At 36.4% G+C, this 21877-nt stretch overlaps 1 protein-coding gene across 1 annotated transcript; it reads left to right on the top strand.

Moving 5' to 3' along the window:
* Positions 1-1557: 1557 nt before the first annotated feature.
* Positions 1558-5332, top strand: LOC149570347 (uncharacterized). The gene has a single exon (XM_089822989.1). It carries the CDS (start codon positions 1931-1933, stop codon positions 4862-4864), a length of 2934 nt encoding a protein of 977 aa, XP_089679115.1. The 5' UTR covers positions 1558-1930; the 3' UTR covers positions 4865-5332.
* The last annotated feature ends 16545 nt before the right edge of the window (positions 5333-21877 follow it).

Raw genomic sequence — 21877 nt, 5'->3', positions numbered from 1 at the left:
AAATGAATATTATATAACATATTATGAATAGAATACATTATAAAATGTTTCATAAATATGTCAATAATGAAAAGGGTTAGGAAAAACTATAAATTGTGGCATAAATAATGGATTAGTGGTTAAGCATATAAGAAATTCTATTTTGTAAAAATGAAAGTTAAGGTTGGATTTAGCATGTGATATGTTATTTAGTTCTTTTAGAAAAACTATCAAGATGTAAGGTATTATTGTTATATAATAAATAATGCCTAACCAACATGTCATTGATTATATATAACATAAATGTATCTCCTATATATGGAATACATGGAAAGTTTAACTATGCGTGTCAATCAACAAATAGAAACTACTACTTGTTCGTATATCAGATTATGTATGCTGACACATTGACTTTTAGAAATTTCTAAGAAGGTGATGTAATTTATTATTTATATTAACGTACTAGAATGTCTTATAAGTGAACTTTGATTTAATTTCATAAACTTTTTAGTAGGAAGGTACTCAATAGATGCTTAGATGACTCATCAACCCGTTCCTATGCCTATAAAAAGAATGTAGTTTTTATTCAAGTAAAAACTATGCCTACACCACCATCATAGAAATATACTGTAATGTTATCGAGTTCATTGGGTATCAACCCTAGAAGTAAGAATGAGACCCTCACCCCACCAATAAGGATCAATTCATTTAAAGATTTAAGATTTTGTTGCAACCCTAAAATCATAACCATTAACCATCCTGAACTTTTAGTCTTCTATAACCTAGTATAGCAATATTAAGACCTCTATGTTATGTTATTCTCTAAACTTTACCTCTCAAAAATAAAATTAAAAAGAAAAAAATAATTAGTTGCATTTTGCCTTGAAAATTTTGGGCATGACAATCATAACATGTTTGCCCAAAATTACATTTTGTTATTTTTTTATGATCTCATCTAAATGTAGTGTTTGCCTTAAGCTTTACTTTTTCTTTTGAAATTTCACTAATGTTAAGGAGATGTTTATGAACACCTTTAATGAGCATGGTATGCGAGGGTATGGAAGCATATTAACTTCCCACTTGCGCTATGGTCAAATCCCTCATTTTGGTTCTCATATCATATAGTGACAAACAAAATGATATTGAGATGATAAGTGTTGGATAAAAAGGTGCTTTTAATTTGATGATGCTTCTTGAATGCTCTTGCATATTGTAAATAATATGGTAATGTTCTTTACAATGACTCAATAAAATGGTTTATTTTTATCTTTATTTTAAAAATTCCTTGAGACTTCTCTTCAAAAGACAATCTTAAATCTTTGATTTAATAGTTTTATGATCGAACATAATATTAACTTGAAAGAACTTGAATTAACCAAGATCTATAAAATCTTAGTAACAATTCATTAATAAAATATAAGAAATTGCACAAGGTAAGATATATAAGAAAATGGGGAAGATGAGGAATGAATGTAGACTATTTGACAGGTTAACTAAAAGACAAAGCTCAAATTGAGTTTGATTGACACATACAAGTGGACGTTTATATTGACAAAAAGAGTGAGAGAAAACTAGTAAAGAGAAATAAAAACTGCACTATATGTATTCCTTTTTTATATACTTGTAGAGAATATGTGTGAATGATTGATTCCATATACGAATATGTAGTTTGTTGTGTACACGAGACTTTATATGTATCTGTAATTCCATGGGGTTTATAAAAAAGGTTATAGTGGTGGTAATGCAATGATGGTTGGACAAAGCTAGGCAGATTTTTGCGTGCCCATCAGCGCCTTTGTTGCACAGGTAGGGGTTTTGCTGTCTTGCTTTTATTCCTTTTTATTGCAGTTCTTAGGTGCAGGATCATCGGAACTAAAGAAATGCGGGTGCGGGTGCTAAGCATCTGGACTTGACCCAAACTATTGTATTCTCATCCTAAACTTCAGATTCCATGGCCTCTGTAAAAAACTCAAATTCTGTCATAGGGATTAACTTAAATGAAGACAATAGCTGTAATCCCTCAGAAGTAGAACTTAAAACTTCAGAGGGATCCGAAAACAGCCGTAATCCTTTAATGGGTATAAGGACAACTTCAGAAGAGGCTGAAACTAGTAGTGTTTCTTTAATGGGTATTCAGCCGGAGGGAGTTAGGCATCCTGGTCCTATGGTTGTACCCCCCGGACTACATGATCGCAGGGGCCTCGGAGGGGTGTGTGCTGATCTGAATGAAATTAGTGAAGAAATTTCAGAGGATTTAGTGCTCCCCGAGGTGAAGAGAGTTAAAGAAGCTGTGTCTGGAGCATCTATTATTGGGGATGCTGTTAATGGGTCTACTATGTTCAGAGCTGCTGTGAATGGCTCGGATGTTGTAAAAACGATCCTCAGTGGAAAAGCTGATGAGGAGCAGAATTTGGGGATAAAATCAAGATGCATTGCTTTGCAGAACTGTGAAGATTCAGGGACTTTGTCAGGGCACACAACAGTAATTTGTGTGCCCCACGAGGGCAACCGGGCTGAAGAGCCTAAGGTTAGTCCAATGGAAGAGCCTTTTGATCAACACAGAGATTCAAACATAGCGAAGAGTTCAAATTTATGCCCCCAAGAAGGAACACTAGGTTCTATTCGCGATCCTAATAGTTTGCGGGAAATAGACCATTGTAGTGAGATTCCATTCGGCGCCGATGCACCTATGAAAAGATGCACGGCGGTTTTTACATCAGGTACTACTAATCTTGATCAAACACAAGGTTCAATTTTCGCTCAAGATGGAACAAAATCTGATAGTGAAAAACATTCTGTCGAGCTTCCTTTTGAAGCAAAGGCGAGCTCACCAAATTGTATTTCTAAGGATCATAAGTTTTCTGTTGGGGATTTAGTATGGTGTAAAGTTAAGTACCATCCCTGGTGGCCTGGTCAGATATTTGATCCTTCGGATGCATCAGAAGCTGCAAGGCAGATGCAAAAGAAGGACCGGTTATTGGTGGCCAATTTTGGTGATCAGACATTTGCATGGTGTGAGTTGTCCAATTTGAAGCCTTTTCGGGAGAATTTTGCAGAGTTGGCAAAACTATCAACTGGAAAGGTCTTTTGCAAGGGGGTGGATAAGGCTCTAAATGAGCTAGCTAGGCAAGAGCAATTCGGTTTGACTTGCTCATGCCTGTCTGGGAAAACTCGTAACACAATTGAAAACAAACTCATTTCCAATGGTTTACGTGAAGGAGCTGTTGTTAACAATCATAGACGGTTTAGCGTGGCTGCAACTGCATTTGATCCTTGGAAATTGCTTACTTATGTTCGAGAGTTGGCAGAATCTCCCTTTACAGACAACAACTTGGAAATCACCACGTTCTGTGCCCAAGTACATTGTTTTTATGCAGCACAGAGGCATTTTGCATTTGGGGAGACATCTCCAGAGGTTCTGTTAAAGCATGCATCTAGCTCTGAAAATCTGTTTTCAACACCCAAAGATGTCAAAAGGAACAATAGCTCCCCTGGAAGAAATGTACAAAGTTCAAGTAGAAGACAGTCATTGAGGAACAAGAAGAAATTGTTTGGTGATTCTCAAGACTATGATTCATCTGAGCAGGATGACATGCCATTGAAAAATTCAACTGAAACTCCAAAAAGAGCTCGAAAGGAAAAAGAAGGCTGGTCTGGCAGAAAACTATCTCAATCAACTAGTAAGAAGCAAAGGAAAAATGAGTACACATTCGCCTCTGCTGGATATAGGAAAGGAGCTAAGGGTTGGCAGGAAAAGCAAACTATGCACGCTGCTAGTTCGATAATTGAAACTGCACAAGGGGATACAAAGAAGGTTCCAAAATCCTTCAAAATCGGGGAATGTTTAAGAAAGATAGCAAGTCAGTTGTCTGGATCTCCTCCCATCATAAAGTCTGTAGATCCAGCATTTGAGAAGACACTTGAGGACAGGGAAAAAGCAAAACTTGGGAGTATGGGAAATATTCCAAGGTTATCTTCAAACTGGATCATATCTCCACTGTCTCTTAAAGAAGATTTTTCTATTAAAGAATCACTGTCTGAGCTTTTCATAGTTGCTCAGAATCCTATTTATTTTCTAGGGGAGAATGATATATTATCCAGGGTAGGATACATTTTCTTGAAGTTTAGAGATGAAGTATATGAGAAAGATTCTCTTTATCCCTCCTATAGAAGAGCCATTAAAAGTTCCTGTAAGTTAACAGTGTCTCCTAGCATTGATGATTCAGATGAGTCAAATTGGAGTGACACAGCAGTTGCTTCCAAGGCAAAGGGCCATCGGGTAAGAAGGAAGAGAAAAAGGGCCGAATCACAGGCAAAAGACCTAGAAAACAAACCAAAGCGCCGTGTAAGATCATCTGATTCTACTCCGTCCAAAAAAGTGAGAAAGCTGAATGATCATATTAGATTGCTTGACACTACTTCATCAAAAGAGGTTCCACACTCAGCTGCCAATAATTTGACAGACTCTACTCAAGAAAGTTCTACAGCTCTCTTCATGAAGTTTCCTCCAGGGTTTGCATTCCCTTCAGAAACAGAACTGAAAGAAATGTTTGGCCACTACGGTCAGATTGCAGAAACTCAATTCTTTAGTGATTCGGGTTGTGCTCAGGTGATTTTCAGGAACTGTTCTGAAGCAGAAGCAGCTTTCTATGGTGCAACAGCAAATAAACCTTTTGGACCAGAAGCTGTCTCCTTCCGGCTTAGGTATCTCACATCCAGAAAGAAGACAGACACTGTTCAAATTGAAGATCCTAGAGATTCTGAAACGACAATTTTAAAAGGGGATGAAAATACATCAAGAGATTTGGTGGGTGTTAAAGAAAATGAGGGCCAATCCCATGTCTCAGGAGTCTCTATTGTTGAAGCTATTGGTGCATCTAATTGAGATCCCATGGAAGAGTCGACAATTTTACATAATCAGCAAAATCCAAAAATGCGGCTTCTACACAATAGGTTTCTATCAGCGCGCTTCTACTTTGACAGCTGTCAAGGTAGATGATGCTGAGCCCAGTTTGAATGTGGATGGATGGCGAGCCTTTATTGGTTTCTCTTCAAGATCTGGGCACACTAACCAGCTCACTAAATTAGGTAGATTTATATTTATGGATCGAATCATGTAAATTTATATATGTTATGCTTGTACGATGTACATGGTATGTGAGTTTTAAGGATTCACTTTTGCTTCGCACAGCATATGATTTTGCTTCTTTTCCTGTCACTATTTTCTCTTTTTTTTTAAAGTGCATATGTTGTAAGCTTGTTCAAGGACCATTGAAATTAGTGGCAGATGAGTGTGTAATTTTTAAATCAATGTCAATTGCACGCTGAGGTGGACAAAGCCTTCATTTGGACATCATATAGAAGTAATGTGGTTTCAACTTCAAGCACTAATCTATTTTCTGTTCCACTGAACATTTCAGGTTTGTCAATTCTTGATCTGGTTCTTGAGTTCTTGAACTTAATCAAGTTATGTTTCACAACTTTCAATAAAAAAATCTACCATGTCAGGCATAAATCAAAGAATTAAAATCAAGAATAGTAATTTGAGAAAGCTTGTAATTGATCTCCTGTAATAAAATTCTGATTATAGTCCCACTTCTTGGCAGTTTGCATGGTTTTATATTTGGCAAAGTTTTCAAAATTTGTGATCGAAGAATAATGTCTATGCTATAGGTGCCTTAGATTGCACTAGCAGTGCTCAATTGTGTCTTTCTCTATGAGTGACTAGCACATATAATGCGATACATAAAAACCAATTCTTTACTGTAATGTTAAACTCAAGGGGAAGTCTCTTTGTTTAAAACATTAAGTGGCCAAGCATCAATTTCATTTTGATCATCTTGGTATCACTGTACCCTATAGTGTGGGACAAATGCATTCTCCCACATTTGGGGTGAATCTGCATAATCACATGGTGCGCTCCCTCAGTTCTGTTGTTTAATACTATGTTGTCACTGGTTCCTGATTTGGTGTCATAATTGCTGGGATATGATGTCAAATGTGTTTAATGCTATTCAATTTCTGTCCCTATAGGTTTTCAACATAATGCTGCAACCACTTTGTTTCCACTTTTATCCGTAAACAAAGTAGCATTAAAATTGGCACGGATATTTTTTGCTGCTTCAGCTTTCCCTTTTGGTTGCTAAATAGCTTTCCTTGATTGAGAACTTGCTCCTTCTGTCTTATTGTTTATTGTCATGGTGTAATTGGTTCCTAATTTGGAGGTGGAATAGATGGTTTGTGTTCAACTTATTTAAAGGATTTGTTCAATGCAATATTATCAGTTCTCTCACATTAGCCCCTGATCTGGGTCTGGTTTGCCTCAGGCTCTGCAGAGCACATCTGGTTCATCCAGGCACACCCTGCTGTGTGTCCGGGGAAGAGTGTGTGCACGCACAATCGAGGTTGACTCTGCAAAGCCTCAGAAGAATCAGCATTTCAAACTTGTTTTCCAAGTTTTTCAATTTTTTTGTTTTTTAAATTCCTGACTGCATTTGTCTAGAATCTAGATCTATGTTCTTGACCCTTCTGTGGTTGCTAGTCTGCTCCTAAACTTCGTGCTAGAAGCTCAATCTGTGAAACACTGCTAAAACATTATCGACCCAGAAAGTAAACAATTTTATAGGTATTGCTTTCTGTGAATATAAAACTCTGATAAGAGAGCCATGAACCAGTTGCTTTTGAATGGCTTACTTTACCATTTGGTGCCCCTGGAATCTGTTCGCTTTTGCCATTCAGTACTGCTTTGTATTATATATTTTAATTTTTTTCTTTTATGGCTTGTCATGTTATGGTAAATAAAGTCTTGGACTATTATATATTGCATTTTTGTTAAAAGCCACAATTTCTGGCTTCACATAATAAAAACAACTCTTAATTTACTTTATTGCCTTTCTAAGTGTCCACTGCATATTGTGGTTTATATTTATTTATGGTGTTAAATGTTATTGAATATTTAATGGGATCTCAAATGTTATAAAATTATAAATGATATCAAGCTGTTTCTTAGAAGATAGGTGGTTTGATTTAGTAAACGACTCTATGTGATTTTCCTGCTTTTATGTGGCAAATATGTATTTATTTATGATTTTTATATATTTTTTTCAAACAAAAAGATCCAAAACAAACCCAAGCCTAATTGTATAGGTTGCTTAAAGCTTTCACCAAATTGCCACAATCCCTTTGTGTTCAATTTCGTTCATAAGCAAAGGTACATGACGATTGAGATGGTTTATTACTTTTTTCATGTTTCAGCTTTCTGTTTTTGCAGCATGCCAGTATGCAAAAGCATCATGATAAACTTTACCGTGCAACTATTACTAGTAATAGCTAGTGACTGCTGATACTAAATCAATCAATACCTTGAATAGTTTTTTTTTCCTCCTCTCTTTTCCAACTGTATACAATGTTTTGCAACTCATCATAAAATTAATGGTAAATGCTCTTAGGGATATTTCCCTTTTGAGGCTGGGTTGAGATACCTTGTTTAGTATATTTGCAAGTTTGAGACTGTTAGGAAAGCAACGGTGTGGAAATGCTTTCCGAATGCCAAATTACAGAGAAATAAGCAACAACAAAATTGCAGAGATATGCAAGGAAATAAAATATCAAACACAAGACACAAAGAAAACACCAAATTTAATGTGGGAAACCCTTCTGGGAAAAAATCCACCACCACAAAAACCCGAGCAACTTTGTATTATAGTAACAAGTTACATACAAAACGCTGATTTTTCATAGACTCAGATTGCCCTTACAATCAACATGATTTTTAACCTCTCACATCTTTACGAATCTTGCAGCCATTAATACATCCTACAAAGTCGTTCCAAAATTCGGTAAAGAAGCGGTTACATTACAGAATTGACCATCCGTCAGTCACAACAAGTGCCTTTGGTGACGCGGATGCTTAGTCACTCCGAAATGTTTTGGTAACACTATGTCACACGTTGAGAGCATTACCACCATAATTGTCACACACTCACCGTACTCCATTTTCACCACCGCACATAAGACACTCCGTATTGCATGTTATAGTACCATAGCAAACCCTCACAACTCACCTCTATTGTACTTCAGTGTACAATAAACACCTTTCGCCATCGTATGATGAGGCTCACAGCTGTACGACATTCCCACTTCAACATTCTAACAATCTCCCACTTGATGAAGTGTGGAGCCACTTATTCGATGCGGCTAACAAGTGTTCGAGTTTTTAAGCTCCATAGAGCTTGTGCACCATTTGAACTTAGTTGTGTTCACTAGCTTTGTTAATGCATTTGCAACATTCTCCTAAGTGTCAACCTTTTCTAGATTTACCTTTCCATCTTCAACCATGTCATGAACAAAATGATATTGTACATCAATGTGTTTTGTCCTAGCATGGAAAGTAGGATTCTTCGCCATACATATTGTACTCCGATTGTCGCAAAAAAATTGGGAGTGTCGTACAACTGTGAGATTCACCGTACGAAAAAGACCACCATATGGTGGAGAAAGGTGTTGACTATACGGTGAAGTAAGGTGGAGGTGAGTCATGGGTGTTTGCTATGGTAAAGTCTACCATATTATAACATGCAATACAGAGAGTCTTCCGTGTAGTGGTGAAAATGGAGTACGGTGAGTGTGTGACGAGTATGGTGGTAATGCTCTCAACACATGAAATAGTGTTACCGAAACATTTCGGAGTGACTAAGCATCCGTGTCACCGAAGGCGCTTGTTGTGACTGACGGATGTTCGGTTCTATAATGTAATTGTTTCTTTACTGAATTCAATAACAAATTTGCAAGATGTATTAATGGTTGCAAGATTTGTAAAGATGTGAGAGGTTGAAAATTAGGTTGATTGTAAGGGCAATCTGACCTTGTGAAAAATCAAAGTTTTGTATGTAACTTGTTACTGTAATACAAAGTTGCTCGGGTTTTTTGTGGTTGTGGGTTTTTCCTCGAGAGGGTTTCCCACATTAAATCTGGTGTTTTCTTTATGTCTTGTGTTTGATATTCTATTTACCTGCATATCTCTGCTATTTTGTTGTTGTTTATTTCTCTATAATTTGGCATTCGAAAAGCATTTCCACGTCGTTGCTTTCCTAACAAGTGGTATCAGAGCTTGGCCAATTGTGTTATCCTTGTTGAGTAGGGTTTGGATTTTTGTGCCAATTTGGTTTCAGTGGGAGTTTGCAATTTTTGTTTGAAAATTGAGATGGCGGGTACATCAGGACGAGTGGACATTGAAAAGTTCAATGGCACCAACTTTGAGTTGTGGAAAGTAGAAGATTTGCTAGTTGATCGAGATTTGTGGACTATCGTATATAGCATTAAGCCTTCAGGCATGAAATGAGAAGATTGAGAACTAACGGATCAGAAGGCTAGTGGATTAATAAGATTGAGTCTCGCAGACTTGGTTTTATTGAATGTTCATGAAGAGAAGATTGTGCATTCCTTGTGGAAGAAGTTAGGAGACATTTATTAAGGAAAATCCTTGGTAAACAAGATTTTCTTAAGGAAGAAATTGTACTCCTTGAAGATGGATAGAGGAACAACTGTGGCAAATCACTTAAACTCATTTGATATGGTGATTACAGAGTTAACATATGTTGGTGTGTTAGTTGATGGAGAAGATCGGTGCATGTTACTATTATGCTCATTGCCTGATTCATGGGATCATCTGGTAACGGCTGTCGGAAGTACGACTACCAAGTTGAAAATGGACGAAGTAGTTGTTGCACTTCTATCGGAGGAGATGCGAAAGAAGCCCTCTAAGGTGGCCAAAGAAGCTCTGAGTGTGTGAGGCAAATCTAAGGAAAAAAGTAAGGAGGAGGACATGAAATCAAAGTCTCAAGAGCTATATGCCACTGTTGGAAAGAAGTCCAAGGTGAAGTGTTGGAACTGTGGGCAGAAAGGTCATACCCGAAGGGATTGCAAGGAGAAGAAAAAGAAGAAGAAATTTACTTTCAACAGTGAATCTTCTCAAAGTGATGTTGATGCCTTTGTAGCAACCTTGGCAGAGCCCATGTTTGATGACATATGGTTGGTTGATTCGAGAGCATTCTTCCACATGACTTCTCATAAAGAATGGTTCTCGAAGTATGAATCGTATAATGGTGGAAAGGTGTTCTTGGCAAGTGATTCCATGCTAGAAATTGTTTGTAGAGGAAGTGTTAGAATTCAATTTCCTGAAGGCAGAGCATACCCAGTTTGGCTCAAAACTTACTTTCTGTCAGCAAGTTAAATGATGTCGGAATTTAGGTAACATTTGTCCATGGTGGTTGTAAGATGACTAGGGATTCTATTTTTTTAGCTAAGAGTGAACGCATTGGAACACTATACAAGTTAGATGTGAAACATGTATGTTGTAATAACATCTCTGTCAAGTCTGATAAAATCAATATAGCAACACATGGTGTAAATGCGATGGAAGTTAAACTTCCTGCAAAGAAAACAATGCTCTGGCATTATAGGCTTGGCCATATTGGCGAGAAAGGTTTAAAAACCTTGAAGAATAAAAATTTGGTTGAGGGGTTGCTTGATTTTAACCTTGAATTTGATTTTTGTGAACATTGCATCTATGGAAAGCAAAACTGTGTTAAGTTTTATTCCAATTCTCTAAAATCTTCTGGTTTGTTGGATTATATTCACTCCGATGTATTTGGTCCTGTGGATGTTCCTTCTTTATCTAAGTCAAGATAGTATGTATCATTTATTGATGATTATTCAAGAACATTCATTTATTTTTTGAAGAACAAATCAAAAGTGTTCAGTCGTTTTAAGGAATTTAAAAACCTTGTTGAAAACCAGACTAGGAGAAAGATTAAATGTTTAAGCATGGATAACAGTGGTGAGTTTTGCAATGTAGTTTTGAAAAATTTTGTATAGATCATGGCATCAAGAGGCATAAGACGACACCTTATCCTCTGCAACAGAATGGAGTAGCGAAAAGGATGAATCAATCACTGATGGAGAGAGCAAGAAGCATGATGGGAAGTGTTGGTCTTGAACAAAAGTTTTGGGCTGAAGTAGTGGCAACAGCGTGTTACTTGTTGAAACGTTCTCCTATAGCAACACTAGTTGACAAGACACCTATGGAAGCATGGTCTGGTAAGAAGCCCTCATTAATACATTTGTGTGTTTTCAGCTATGAGGCGTACGTTCATGTACCTAAAGTGAGTAGGTCAAAGTTGGATAACAAAGCAGTGAAGTGTATCTTCATCAAGTACGGTATTGGTGTGAAGGGATACAAATTGTAGAACCCTCTCACTGAAAAGGTCTTGTACAATAGGAGCGTTATCTTTCATGAGATGAAACCTAACTCACTAGAGCAGCTAGAGAAAATGAGAAGAGAAAGGAAGTAGTTAAAATCCCTTTAGCTTCCAGACGGGAGGTATTTCAAACTCCAAATGAAGTTGAGAATGAGAATCCAACATCACCTAAAAATGAGGATGAGGAGAGCTCAAGCAATCATACAAGTGAAGAACATGATCTTGAACCTCATGAAACTTCACAAGAAGTGAGATCTACTCAGGAGAGATGACAACCTGATAGGTACGATTATTCACTAGAGAGGTTTTCTCACTCCATGTTGAATGTTAATTGTGCCTATGCTTTTCTTATGGATGTTGACAAGCCTAGGACTGTGAAAGAAGCAATTAATATGTCTGATTCAGATTCTTGGTTGTTAGCCATGAAGGATGAAATAAAATCTTTGGAAAAGAACGAAACATGGCATCTGGTACCCTTGCCTAACGGTAAAAAGCCCGTGGGATGTAAATGGGTGTTTAAGAAGAAGTATGGTCCAAACGGTAGGATTGACAAGTACAAGGCAAGATTGGTTGCGAAGGGGTATTCTCAGAAAGAATGGATTGATTATGGAGAAATATTTTCTCCTATAGCTAAGTTGACATATATCATATTTATGTTGTCACTTGCAATGGCGCATGACTTTGAAATTGAGCAGATGGATGTGACGATGACGTTTCTTCATGGTGATCTTGAAGAAGAGATATACATGTCCCAACCGGAGTACTTTTTAGAAAAAAGGTAAAGAGCATCTAATATGCAAACTAAAAAAGTCTTTGTATGGTTTGAAACAGTTACCCAGAATGTGGTACCAAAAATATGATACATATGTTTTGTCTTTGGATTTTACGAGATCTAAATCGGATCACTGTGTGTATTATAAAGCTGAAGGTGATCGGATACTTTTAATTGCTCTATACATAGACGATATGTTGTTTATAGGCAATAGTAAGGAAACGATTTCAAAATTAAAATCTCAATTGTCGTTGAAGTTTGAAATGAAAGATTTAGGGTTGGCAAAATTTATTTTGGGGATGGAAATCAAAAGGGACCAGGTTGGCAGAAAAACTTTGGCTTAGCCAAAGAAAATATATTACCAATGTTCTGGAGCAGTTTAATATGATTGATTGCAAGCAACAAGTTGTCCCAGTGTTACATGGATCGAAGTTATCGGTCAATGACAATCCAAAATCTCCTGATGAGATTGAAGACATGAAGCGGGTACCTTATGCAAATGTTGTTGGAAGCCTCATGTATACAATGGTCAGTACGAGACCAAACATTGCTCAAGTAGTGGGAGTATTGAGTCGATTTAAGGCAAATTTGGGCAAGTCACATTGGGATGCTGTGAAAAGAGTTCTGCAATATTTGAAGGGTACGTCAGAATACACATTATGTTATCAAGGTAATTCAATGGAATCTAATAGATCTGTGAGCGTTCAAGGTTATGTTGACGCATGTTAGTAAACAAATTTGTCCTCTCCAAAAACACCTTTACAATTGACTCTTGAATACCCAAAAGAAAGACAAACTCTGAAACTAACAATAGAGTCACTTGCAATTATCTTGTCAAGTGCTCTCTGAATTTTGAAATGAAGGTACAACTCCCTCCTTTTGATTTACAATAAATGATTTTTTGGTTATGCCTTTAACCTAAAAGGCAATGAAGGAATACTAACATCCATTCATCAAAATGACTGAATATTAAAATAAGAAAAAGATGGACAATTTTAACTTCCTCCCTCAGAACTTTTAAACTCCAAAATACGTTTCTAATATGCAACAAAGGAAAGCTAAACTTTCACATGCAATTAATATCCACAAGAACATGAATCACAATAGAGTAAACAATAGTATCTACTCCAGAAAGTTTAACATAACATATAAAACTGTAGAATTTTATATACTTTGCCACAACTTCAGAAAATATATTCAAAGTTTTAAAGCATAGAATACTTAGGCAAAAATAGTTCTGACTCAATATTCTATGGAGAGATGAACTTTCTTGATACAAGATTGAAAAAAAAAACTAAATTGTCTTCCCCTTTCTTTAGAAGTGCAGACTCCTTCAAAATGGGAGGAACCCATTTACAATAGAATTTCCTCTTTTTAAAGAAATCCTACCCAAGTCGTTTCTCAACTACCCTAAATCCATTTTCCAATCCCGTACAACTTTTCCATAAAACCCCCTATTACATTAATAATTTATTCTTTAAAGAATTAATCGTTTTTAAAATCTCTTTCCAATTTACCCTACCAATACTAATTACAATAATAATAATTAATTCCTTTAAAAAAGAATTAATTATTTTAAATCATTCTTTTCCAAATATAATTCTTGTACTTTCACCCTCATATTATAATTAATTCATTATAGAATTAATCATATGAGAAATTAGAGTAATGGTTTAATAATTAATGACTTTGCATTTAACTTGAATATATTTAATTCATTAAAGAATTAAATAATATAAATGCAAAATAATTTGTAAATTTTAAAGGTTTCTAATTTCTCATGTTGTTGAGCTAAGAGGGGAAGTATTTAGGGTTCCAAAACCCTAGCTAACAATGCGGATTGGGCTAGGGACATTGACAAGAGAAGATCCACCAGTGGATATGCATTCATGGCGAATGGTGGTGCTATTAGTTAGATGAGCAAAAGACAAAGTGTAACTGCATTGTCGACAACTGAGGTAGAGTATATGGCATCTACTCATGCATTTCAGGAAACAGTTTGGCACTTGATCTGCTCTTTCTCTTCTGATCCTTGCTTGATCTGATCTTTTGAATATGTCCTTTGTTCTGTTTTAATCAACTGGATAAATGCTATCCCTTCCACTAGGTCTTTTCCTCTTCACACTGAAATTTCACTATGATCTCCCCTTTTGCTTTTTTTTTTTTCCATTAATACAATGGTGCATTCATCCTCCTTATAACGAATGCGAAGACTTAGGGTTAGGTATGGATCTACGATCCAAATTGAATCTCAAATTCCCACTTATACTTTGCATTTTTCTTATTGGTTGCATGCCTTCACCATTTTTCTGATTGGTTGCATGCAAATTTCATAGGGAATGCAAATGACTTGTCCTTATCCTTTTTCTCCTTCAAAATTTCTCTAAGTCGGCTCCAAAAATGGTTTACATCTTAGTTTGTGCAAGTACAAACTCTTATGTTGATCTTGCATTGCTCGACACATGAAGTATTACTGATGCTCGACACATACTATTTCTGGATTTCTTGGCATCAACTACGTTTCCTTGTTTGCTCGACACCTGTTATATCCTGTATTGCTCGGCATATGTTGTTCTAAGTTTCTCGGCATCTGAATGACTCTGTTACTTGGCACATGAACAATTCTTGGATCACTCGGTACATACTATACTATAATCTGCTCGGCACTAATTGTGACTCAACACCTATTAAAATTCTGGCTCGACATCTATTGTGTACTCGGCATACATAGTGAAAATGGTTAAGTGTGTTGATTGTCAATACTATTTATTTGACCCAAAATCTCCCTCTTTGACATGAGTGTCAAAAACACTTAACTAAGCATTGATGATCCTAACCTTATTGAGTACACTCTTTACTCACTCAATTTACAAAATTTCAAAAATTTGTGAGTAGCAATAGACCTTATGACTCCCCTTGAGTTGATTGTGCCTTTGAAATTGAAATTTTGTGCCAATATGCTTGATCCTTTCTGTCGTTTGACCTTTTTCTGCATTCTGAGCTTGAAAGCTGTATCTAATCTGTGTGATGTCCCTGTATTCCATGTGATTACCAATTTTTTTATATCTTTCCTTCACTTCCTTATAATTTGTCTTCCCCTTTTTGGCTATATACAATAATTCCACTTTATTTTTAAAATGAATGAATGATCAAAATTTGGTAATTACCCATTATTTCTTCCCCTATAATAAATATTTCCCCCTTTTTGACACTAATGTCAAAGGGTTCTATGGAGTAATTCCATGTTTAGCCAAAAATGAGTTATTAATCTCTAGGAGTATCTTCAGAGCTGCATCCCAATTGTTTAATGCAATATCCAATGATTTGTGTTGGATTGCAAGCTCTACCGCTAGGTCTACAAGTCCTTCATGTGTAGAAAGATTGAGATCTTTCTTGAGGACTGTCTTTGCATACATTTTCTCCTTGTGAAGTATCTACAAGTGAGGGGTGATGGAGGATTGAATTTGCATTAACTTAGGTTTTATATTAGCCTCCTCTGCTGATAATACAACTAGTTCCCTTTGAGTGTGAAGCGTTTGAGAAAAATGCTTCTCACATAGTTTATTGTAAAGGGAGAATATATTCCCTAGTACAATTTTGACTCTATCTATTTTCTTAGCTAGGTCAACTTGTCCCAAAATGATAGTACTTGATATCTTCTCATTGACCTTACCTTGGAATTTCTTCTGTGACCATTCCATTAGTTTAGCATTGGTGTCATGGTCCTTATTTGTTACCTGATCAACTAAATATGATAGTTGCTCTATTATTGGTCTTGATTCATCTGGAGACTATAGGCTGAAGGCATCCATGAATATATCCTTGATTTCATTCAATGCTTGCCTATATTTTTAGTCCTTTCTAAGTGACTCTTGTCTCCTTCTTCTATCCAATGCACTTTGAATTTCATTCATTTTCTCCTCAGTGAGAGTACTGGATTCATAATAGAGTATCTTTATTTCATCATCAAGCTCAGGAATTCCATAATGAATTGTCCTGGCTACCTTAGTGGAGCTCGAGCCTGGTGTTCTAATTTGCAATTCTAGAGTTCCAGTGCTAGGCTGTTGAAGAGTTTTTGTAGGAGTACCTATTTTTGGTAGTTCAACCAAAGTTTTTATTGTATATTCCTCCTTATCTTTTGTCTCTTCTTTCTATTCAGTTTGTTTCTCTTTTTTTGTCATTCTAGTTGGGGATGTACCTGATGACTGTATTGATTTGACTTTATCATTCCCTGTTGCTGCACTCAGCTCCTGAAGTGCAACTATGACTTCTTTTGGTGGAGATGGTGGTGGAAGAAGTAGAAGTCCAGTAGATTGTGTGATCATAGATGGTTCTTGTGTTTGCACCTTGATTTCCTTTAATTTTACTACTGCCTTCTGGAGTTCATCAACACTGACCAATATTGGGCTTGAACATAGCCTAGCTGCTTGTGTTGATTGGTCAAGGATCTTTTCTAGATCCTCTGCAGTTGATGGATTGATGTTTTGACTAGAAGTGTCAATGAAATCCTTTATCTTAATTATCTTTGTAGGTGTGATGGTAGAACGAGGAGGGCTAGGAGGTGGCAGTTGTGTGTTCTATACACTCTGTTCTTGTTGCTCACCTATCTCCTTTTCTTCTTCTTTACTTATTTCCTCCTCCTTTTCTTCTTCATCCTTATTTTCTTCCTCCACTTTCTTCTCTTCTACTTTCTTCTCCTCTACCTTCTCTCTTCTGGCTTCTTTTATTTCCTTTGTTTTGGCACTTTCTTTTGCCTTGTATTCTTCATCAAATACATCACCAATTTTCTTGTAAATAAATTTCCACACTTTTGTGGTTTTTCTCACAACCTCTTCAATTTTATTTTGTAGAATACTAAATACCCTGTATTTGGGAGTAAATCTACTGTTGTGCCTTTTGACTGCATTTGTTATTTTACTTTTAGTCACATTAGGAAACATCCTTGCTAAGGTAGACTCCCTTATTTCTTTCTTAGTTTGCAAACAAAAATGCCATTTTTCCTCTACAATCTTGTATAATTCCTTTGGCAATGAACTATCCAGTTCAAGAGGTGTATGTTTATATTCTGCCATCATATTATAGACAGATATCTCTATTCTATTTTGCTCATCTTTTGTGAGCTTATTAAAATTTACATTCTTCAAATCATTTAAGTCTCCATTTCTAATCTTAGCACATAATTTATCAATAGAAGACTTTGGTGGATGACTTACCACTTTAAACTAATTGTGGTCTTCTGATTCTATCCTCTCTTCATCTAAATCAGGTTGAGCCACAAATTTTCTTCTTTTCTTTGACTCTTGTTTAGTATTCTTAGTGAATTCCTTCCTCTTAGCTGCCTCTTCGTTTGCCTTTTGTGTAGTAGCCCTTGTAGTAGCTCTAGTAGTAGGCTTCTTAGGTGCAGGCTTTGCCAGTTTCTTTGTCTTGGACTGAGGAGTAGGTGGTGCTTTTGCCTTTCTCTTGGTGACCTTGGTTTGAGTGGATGATTCCTTGGCTTGATCTTCCTTATCACTTTCATCCTCATCTTCAGCTAGGCCTTGTGTTAACTGAAGTGGCCCTTGCTTTGGCTCATCCTCATTGTCATCTTCTTCTTTATCATCACTTATTTCTTCTGCTTCTTCTGCAGTACTTGTCTCTTCAACACCCAATTTATTTTTAATCTTCTTTACAAGCTTGTCCTTTTTCTTGACTGCTCTTGCTATCTTGAGGCCTGTAATCACTCTTGATTTGACAATGTCATATCTTCCAAAGTGCTTTGCAGTTGAATCAATTTCCTCTGCAAGCAATGCTGTATTAGTTGCTGAAGCCTGATCCACATCAAGTTCATAGCCCAAAGGTCTAAGCCATCTGACTTTAGGGATGACTACTTGTATGTTGGTATAGTCAATATCCACTAGAAAACAAATGTCATTTTTATGTTGCTCCACTAATGAGACTGGAATTCTCATTCTCTATTTCATGGATTGTTTGAAATCTTCAAAATAACTAGTCATTTGGGCATCAAAATTCCCACCCATCTGCTCAATGAATCCGTTTATTTGTTTGACAATAGTCTTATCTAGATCCCATCTTACTTTGCCTATTGAGGGGAATTCTTTCATAATATAGAAGAACATGCAAATTAATACTGCACCAAATTTGCATTGAGCCCCTTTGGATTTCCTTATGGCTCCCAAGTTCTCATTGATTTGTTGCATCATCAAATTTGCAAGATCATAAGTGTGATCCTTTTTCACTAGCTTGTAGGCAACATCTACAGCTATGCAAGGTACACTATCTAGCCTGCTAGATTGATAAAATTTGTGAGATATGATCCTGATAGAAAAATCTAGTAAGGGGTCTTTAATGGTGTCAATTGTCATACCCTTGTTGTTCCACTTGGCACTAGTGTTTTTCTCAATTGTCTCCCTCTTATCACTTCTTAGGGTTTTAGGCTGATCTAGGGTTGGGATACCAGTGACCCTATGTACAATTTTCTTTGTGAACTTTACTGGCTCAATTTCTAGCCAAAAAACTCCATCATGGATTCTGCTAAGCACAATGCGTATCCATTCTGTTTGAAAAAAAATAGGGAAAACTAGGGTTTTGGTTAGTCCCTTCTTTTCGATTATGGGGAATTCATCCTTAAGTTTCCCATTTTCATAGAGTTTATCAAATGCATTGAAAATCTCCAAATCTCCTATGGCTCCTATCTTGCAGTTGTAGCATTTGCGTACATCTTGAACCATAACTACTTTATTAGGAATCACAGACAGGGCACCAACGAGATCATTTTTGTAAGCAACTTTAGGGATGGGTTTGAACTCTGCTTATCTAACTTCATTGCTAACCAGTTGAATTTCCAACCCTTCCTTTTCTTTTGCAGATTTAGAACCAGATGCCATTTTAAACTGAACTAGGGTTTACTGTTTAATTTTTTTTTTTTAAATTGCGTAACTTGGCACTTGAATGAAATACCTGGTAGATCGATGAAATGGAGTTGGGTAGCTGTTGAATTGCTGTAAATTGCTTTTTGATTGCTGGAATCACTTAATTGCTCTACTCATCTTTTCTCTTTGTTCGAATGATCAAAAAATGAACAATTTTCACTTTTATTAGGCTTGAAACCTAGCATTTATTGCATTCGTTCTTTATAGCTGTACACTTGGCTTCCAAAGGATTTTCCAACTTGGCATCAACTGTATTTCACTCACTCGACAGCTACTATCATCTCTTTACTTGGCATCCACTAGACTTTTCAACTCGGCATGTACTGGAGTTTTACTCGGCAACCAAAGGTAGCTCGACATCATCTTCCAACTTTTATCCTGACATCTTAACTTATGCTAATTTATTCTTTGTAGTGTTCCTATGTTCTTTTGGGCTGATGTATGGTACATCTTTATATGTATCAACCCCATGTGCCTTTCTAGTGCTTAATTTGATGAGGTGGAATCACTTGACCTCTTGGGTGAAGTGATCTCTCCATTCGATGTGCTACATTCACCTTTCTTTTGCCATGTCTTCTTCATATCTTCCCTGATGTGTTCCACATTAAATTTTTCTTTTCCCTTATTAACTTCAGTCTTGGGTGCCTTGACCTTTGTTGAACAATACCTACTAATATGACCAGTTTTTAAGCAACTAAAATAAGTAGTTTGATTTAACCATCTACTGTAGTTTCCCTTAAAATGTTTCCTTATGCAAATTTCAAGAATGTGTCCATACTCTTGGCAATAGCGACAACTATACTTGGTGTTGTAATCCCAATTATAATGATGTGCATGATTAATTCATCTTGAAGGTTGATTAGGTGTCCACATAGGCTTTGATCTGCATTCAAATTTTTTACGTCCATATTTTTTGCAGTTGTAGCAGTGGCCTTCAAATCTTGGTGTTCTCATGGTCTTGGTTCTGTAGTCTTTTGCTAAATGTTCTTGTTTTTTGCATTTGTGACATAAGTTTGCATTTTTAGGCTTATCATGTTGATGACTATTCTTGCTTCTGCATACATTAGAGGTATGTCCCTTTTTACCATAGAAATGATAAGTAGGTTTAGTGTTCTTCCCTTTGTTGCTTCTTTGTTCTGTAGTTTTGGATGATTCTCCTTGTTCAGTTCTGATATATCCAAGTCTTGTAGTGTCATTACTTGCCCTTGGTGATTTTAGCAATTGCTTAAAGTACTTGATAGCCTCATTGGGTTTATTGTAACTTTCTACTATTTTCTTTTCTCTCTTCAATTCATTCTGCAATTGCTCATTCTGTATCTTCAATGTGGAGATCTCAATATCCTTCATGTTTAGCTCATGATGAGCATTCATCATCTGGCTCAAAGTATCTAATTGCATATTTGAAATCTTTTCAAATTTAATTGTCTTCTCTTCCAGTCTATTGATGAGATTTATCTTGTCGTCTTCTATCATGGCCTTGTCTTCAATAGCTCTTTTCTTTTGTTCAGTTACTTCACAAAGCAATATAGCTTGTGATTCTTGTTCAAGCTTGAGTAATCTGATTTCTTCAGCTTGTGCTCTATTTTTCTCCATTAATTCTGTTATTGCTGCATCAAATTCCTTGGAGTCTTCGTTGGCAAATACGTGTGTGGTGTCAATCTCTTTGTAATGTATGTCATTTTCAGCTATGGCTATATCCTTTCTTCTTTTCAAAGATTTTCTCAGTTCCTCCCTGGCTTTCTCTACTTTGTGTAGAGCTAGGTGCACATCAATCACTTGATTGTCAATGATCTTCCCAAGTTTGAAGACTTCCATCTTCTAACCTTTTTCTCCAAGCTGTTAGGATTCTCCTTATGAGAACCAGTGCTCTAATACCAATTGTTGGAATATTCAAATGGGAAGAGTACTTCTAAGGGGTGGGGTGGGGGGGGGGGGAGGGGGGGTGTGTGGTGAATCAAAAGTAACCAATTGTTATTCTTTCAAACCCTTAATAACATATAACTGGAATTAACATGTATCAAAGTAAACAAACATAAAATGAGAGCATGCATCAACACATAACACAAGAGATTTTGGTGACTCAGAAACCCTCCAGGAATAAGATGACACCCACAAAAATTACTGCAGCAATGAGTTCAACCACTTCTGATGGTTTGCCCTGTTAAAGGCCTGCCCTGTTAAAGGCTACAACACACTGTTAAATGTGATCTGTTGAAAGGATTTACAAACACTTTACATGAAGTGTCACCCTATTAAAGAATTTTCATGAAGGCTGTTAAATCTACCTAATACATAAGATTTTCTTTTCCTTCTCCAAAGGCTCTCCTACCTAGCTGTTAAGCTAACCTATCACCATAGGATTTCAACTTCTAATACAATTGTGAGAGTATTAGAACATTTGACCTGATTGAATGCAATCTCGAATTGCTGGGTTCAAGCACTTGATCTGCTCTTTCTCTTCTAATCCTTGCTTGATCGGATCTTCTGAATATGTCTTGATCGGATCTCCCCTTTTGCTATTTTTTTCCCCATTAATACAATGGTGCATTCATCCTTCTCATAAAGAATACAAAGACTTAGGGTTAGGTATGGATCTACGATCCAAATTGAATCTCAAATTCCCACTCATACTTTGCATTTTTCTTATTGGTTGCATGCCTTCACCATTTTTCTAATTGGTTGCATGCATATTTCATAGGGAATGCAAATGAGTCATCCTTATCCTTTTTCTCCTTTGAAATTTCTCTAAGTCGGCTCCAAAAATGGTTTACATCTTAGTTTGTGCAAGTACAAACTCTTATGCTAATCCTACGTTGCTCGGCACATGAAGTATTACTGATGCTCAACACATATTGTTTTTGGATTTCTCAGCATCAACTACGTTTCTTGGTTTTCTTGGAACCTATTGTATCTTGTAGTGCTCGACATATCTTGTTTTG

The sequence above is a fragment of the Cupressus sempervirens genome, chromosome 3, assembly GCF_028749045.1.
Source record: "Cupressus sempervirens isolate cs-2001-9-10 chromosome 3, ASM2874904v1, whole genome shotgun sequence".
NCBI lineage: Eukaryota > Viridiplantae > Streptophyta > Pinopsida > Cupressales > Cupressaceae > Cupressus > Cupressus sempervirens.
The sequence above is the reverse complement of the archived record's forward strand: the minus strand, read 5'-3'. Positions and strand labels throughout refer to the sequence as shown.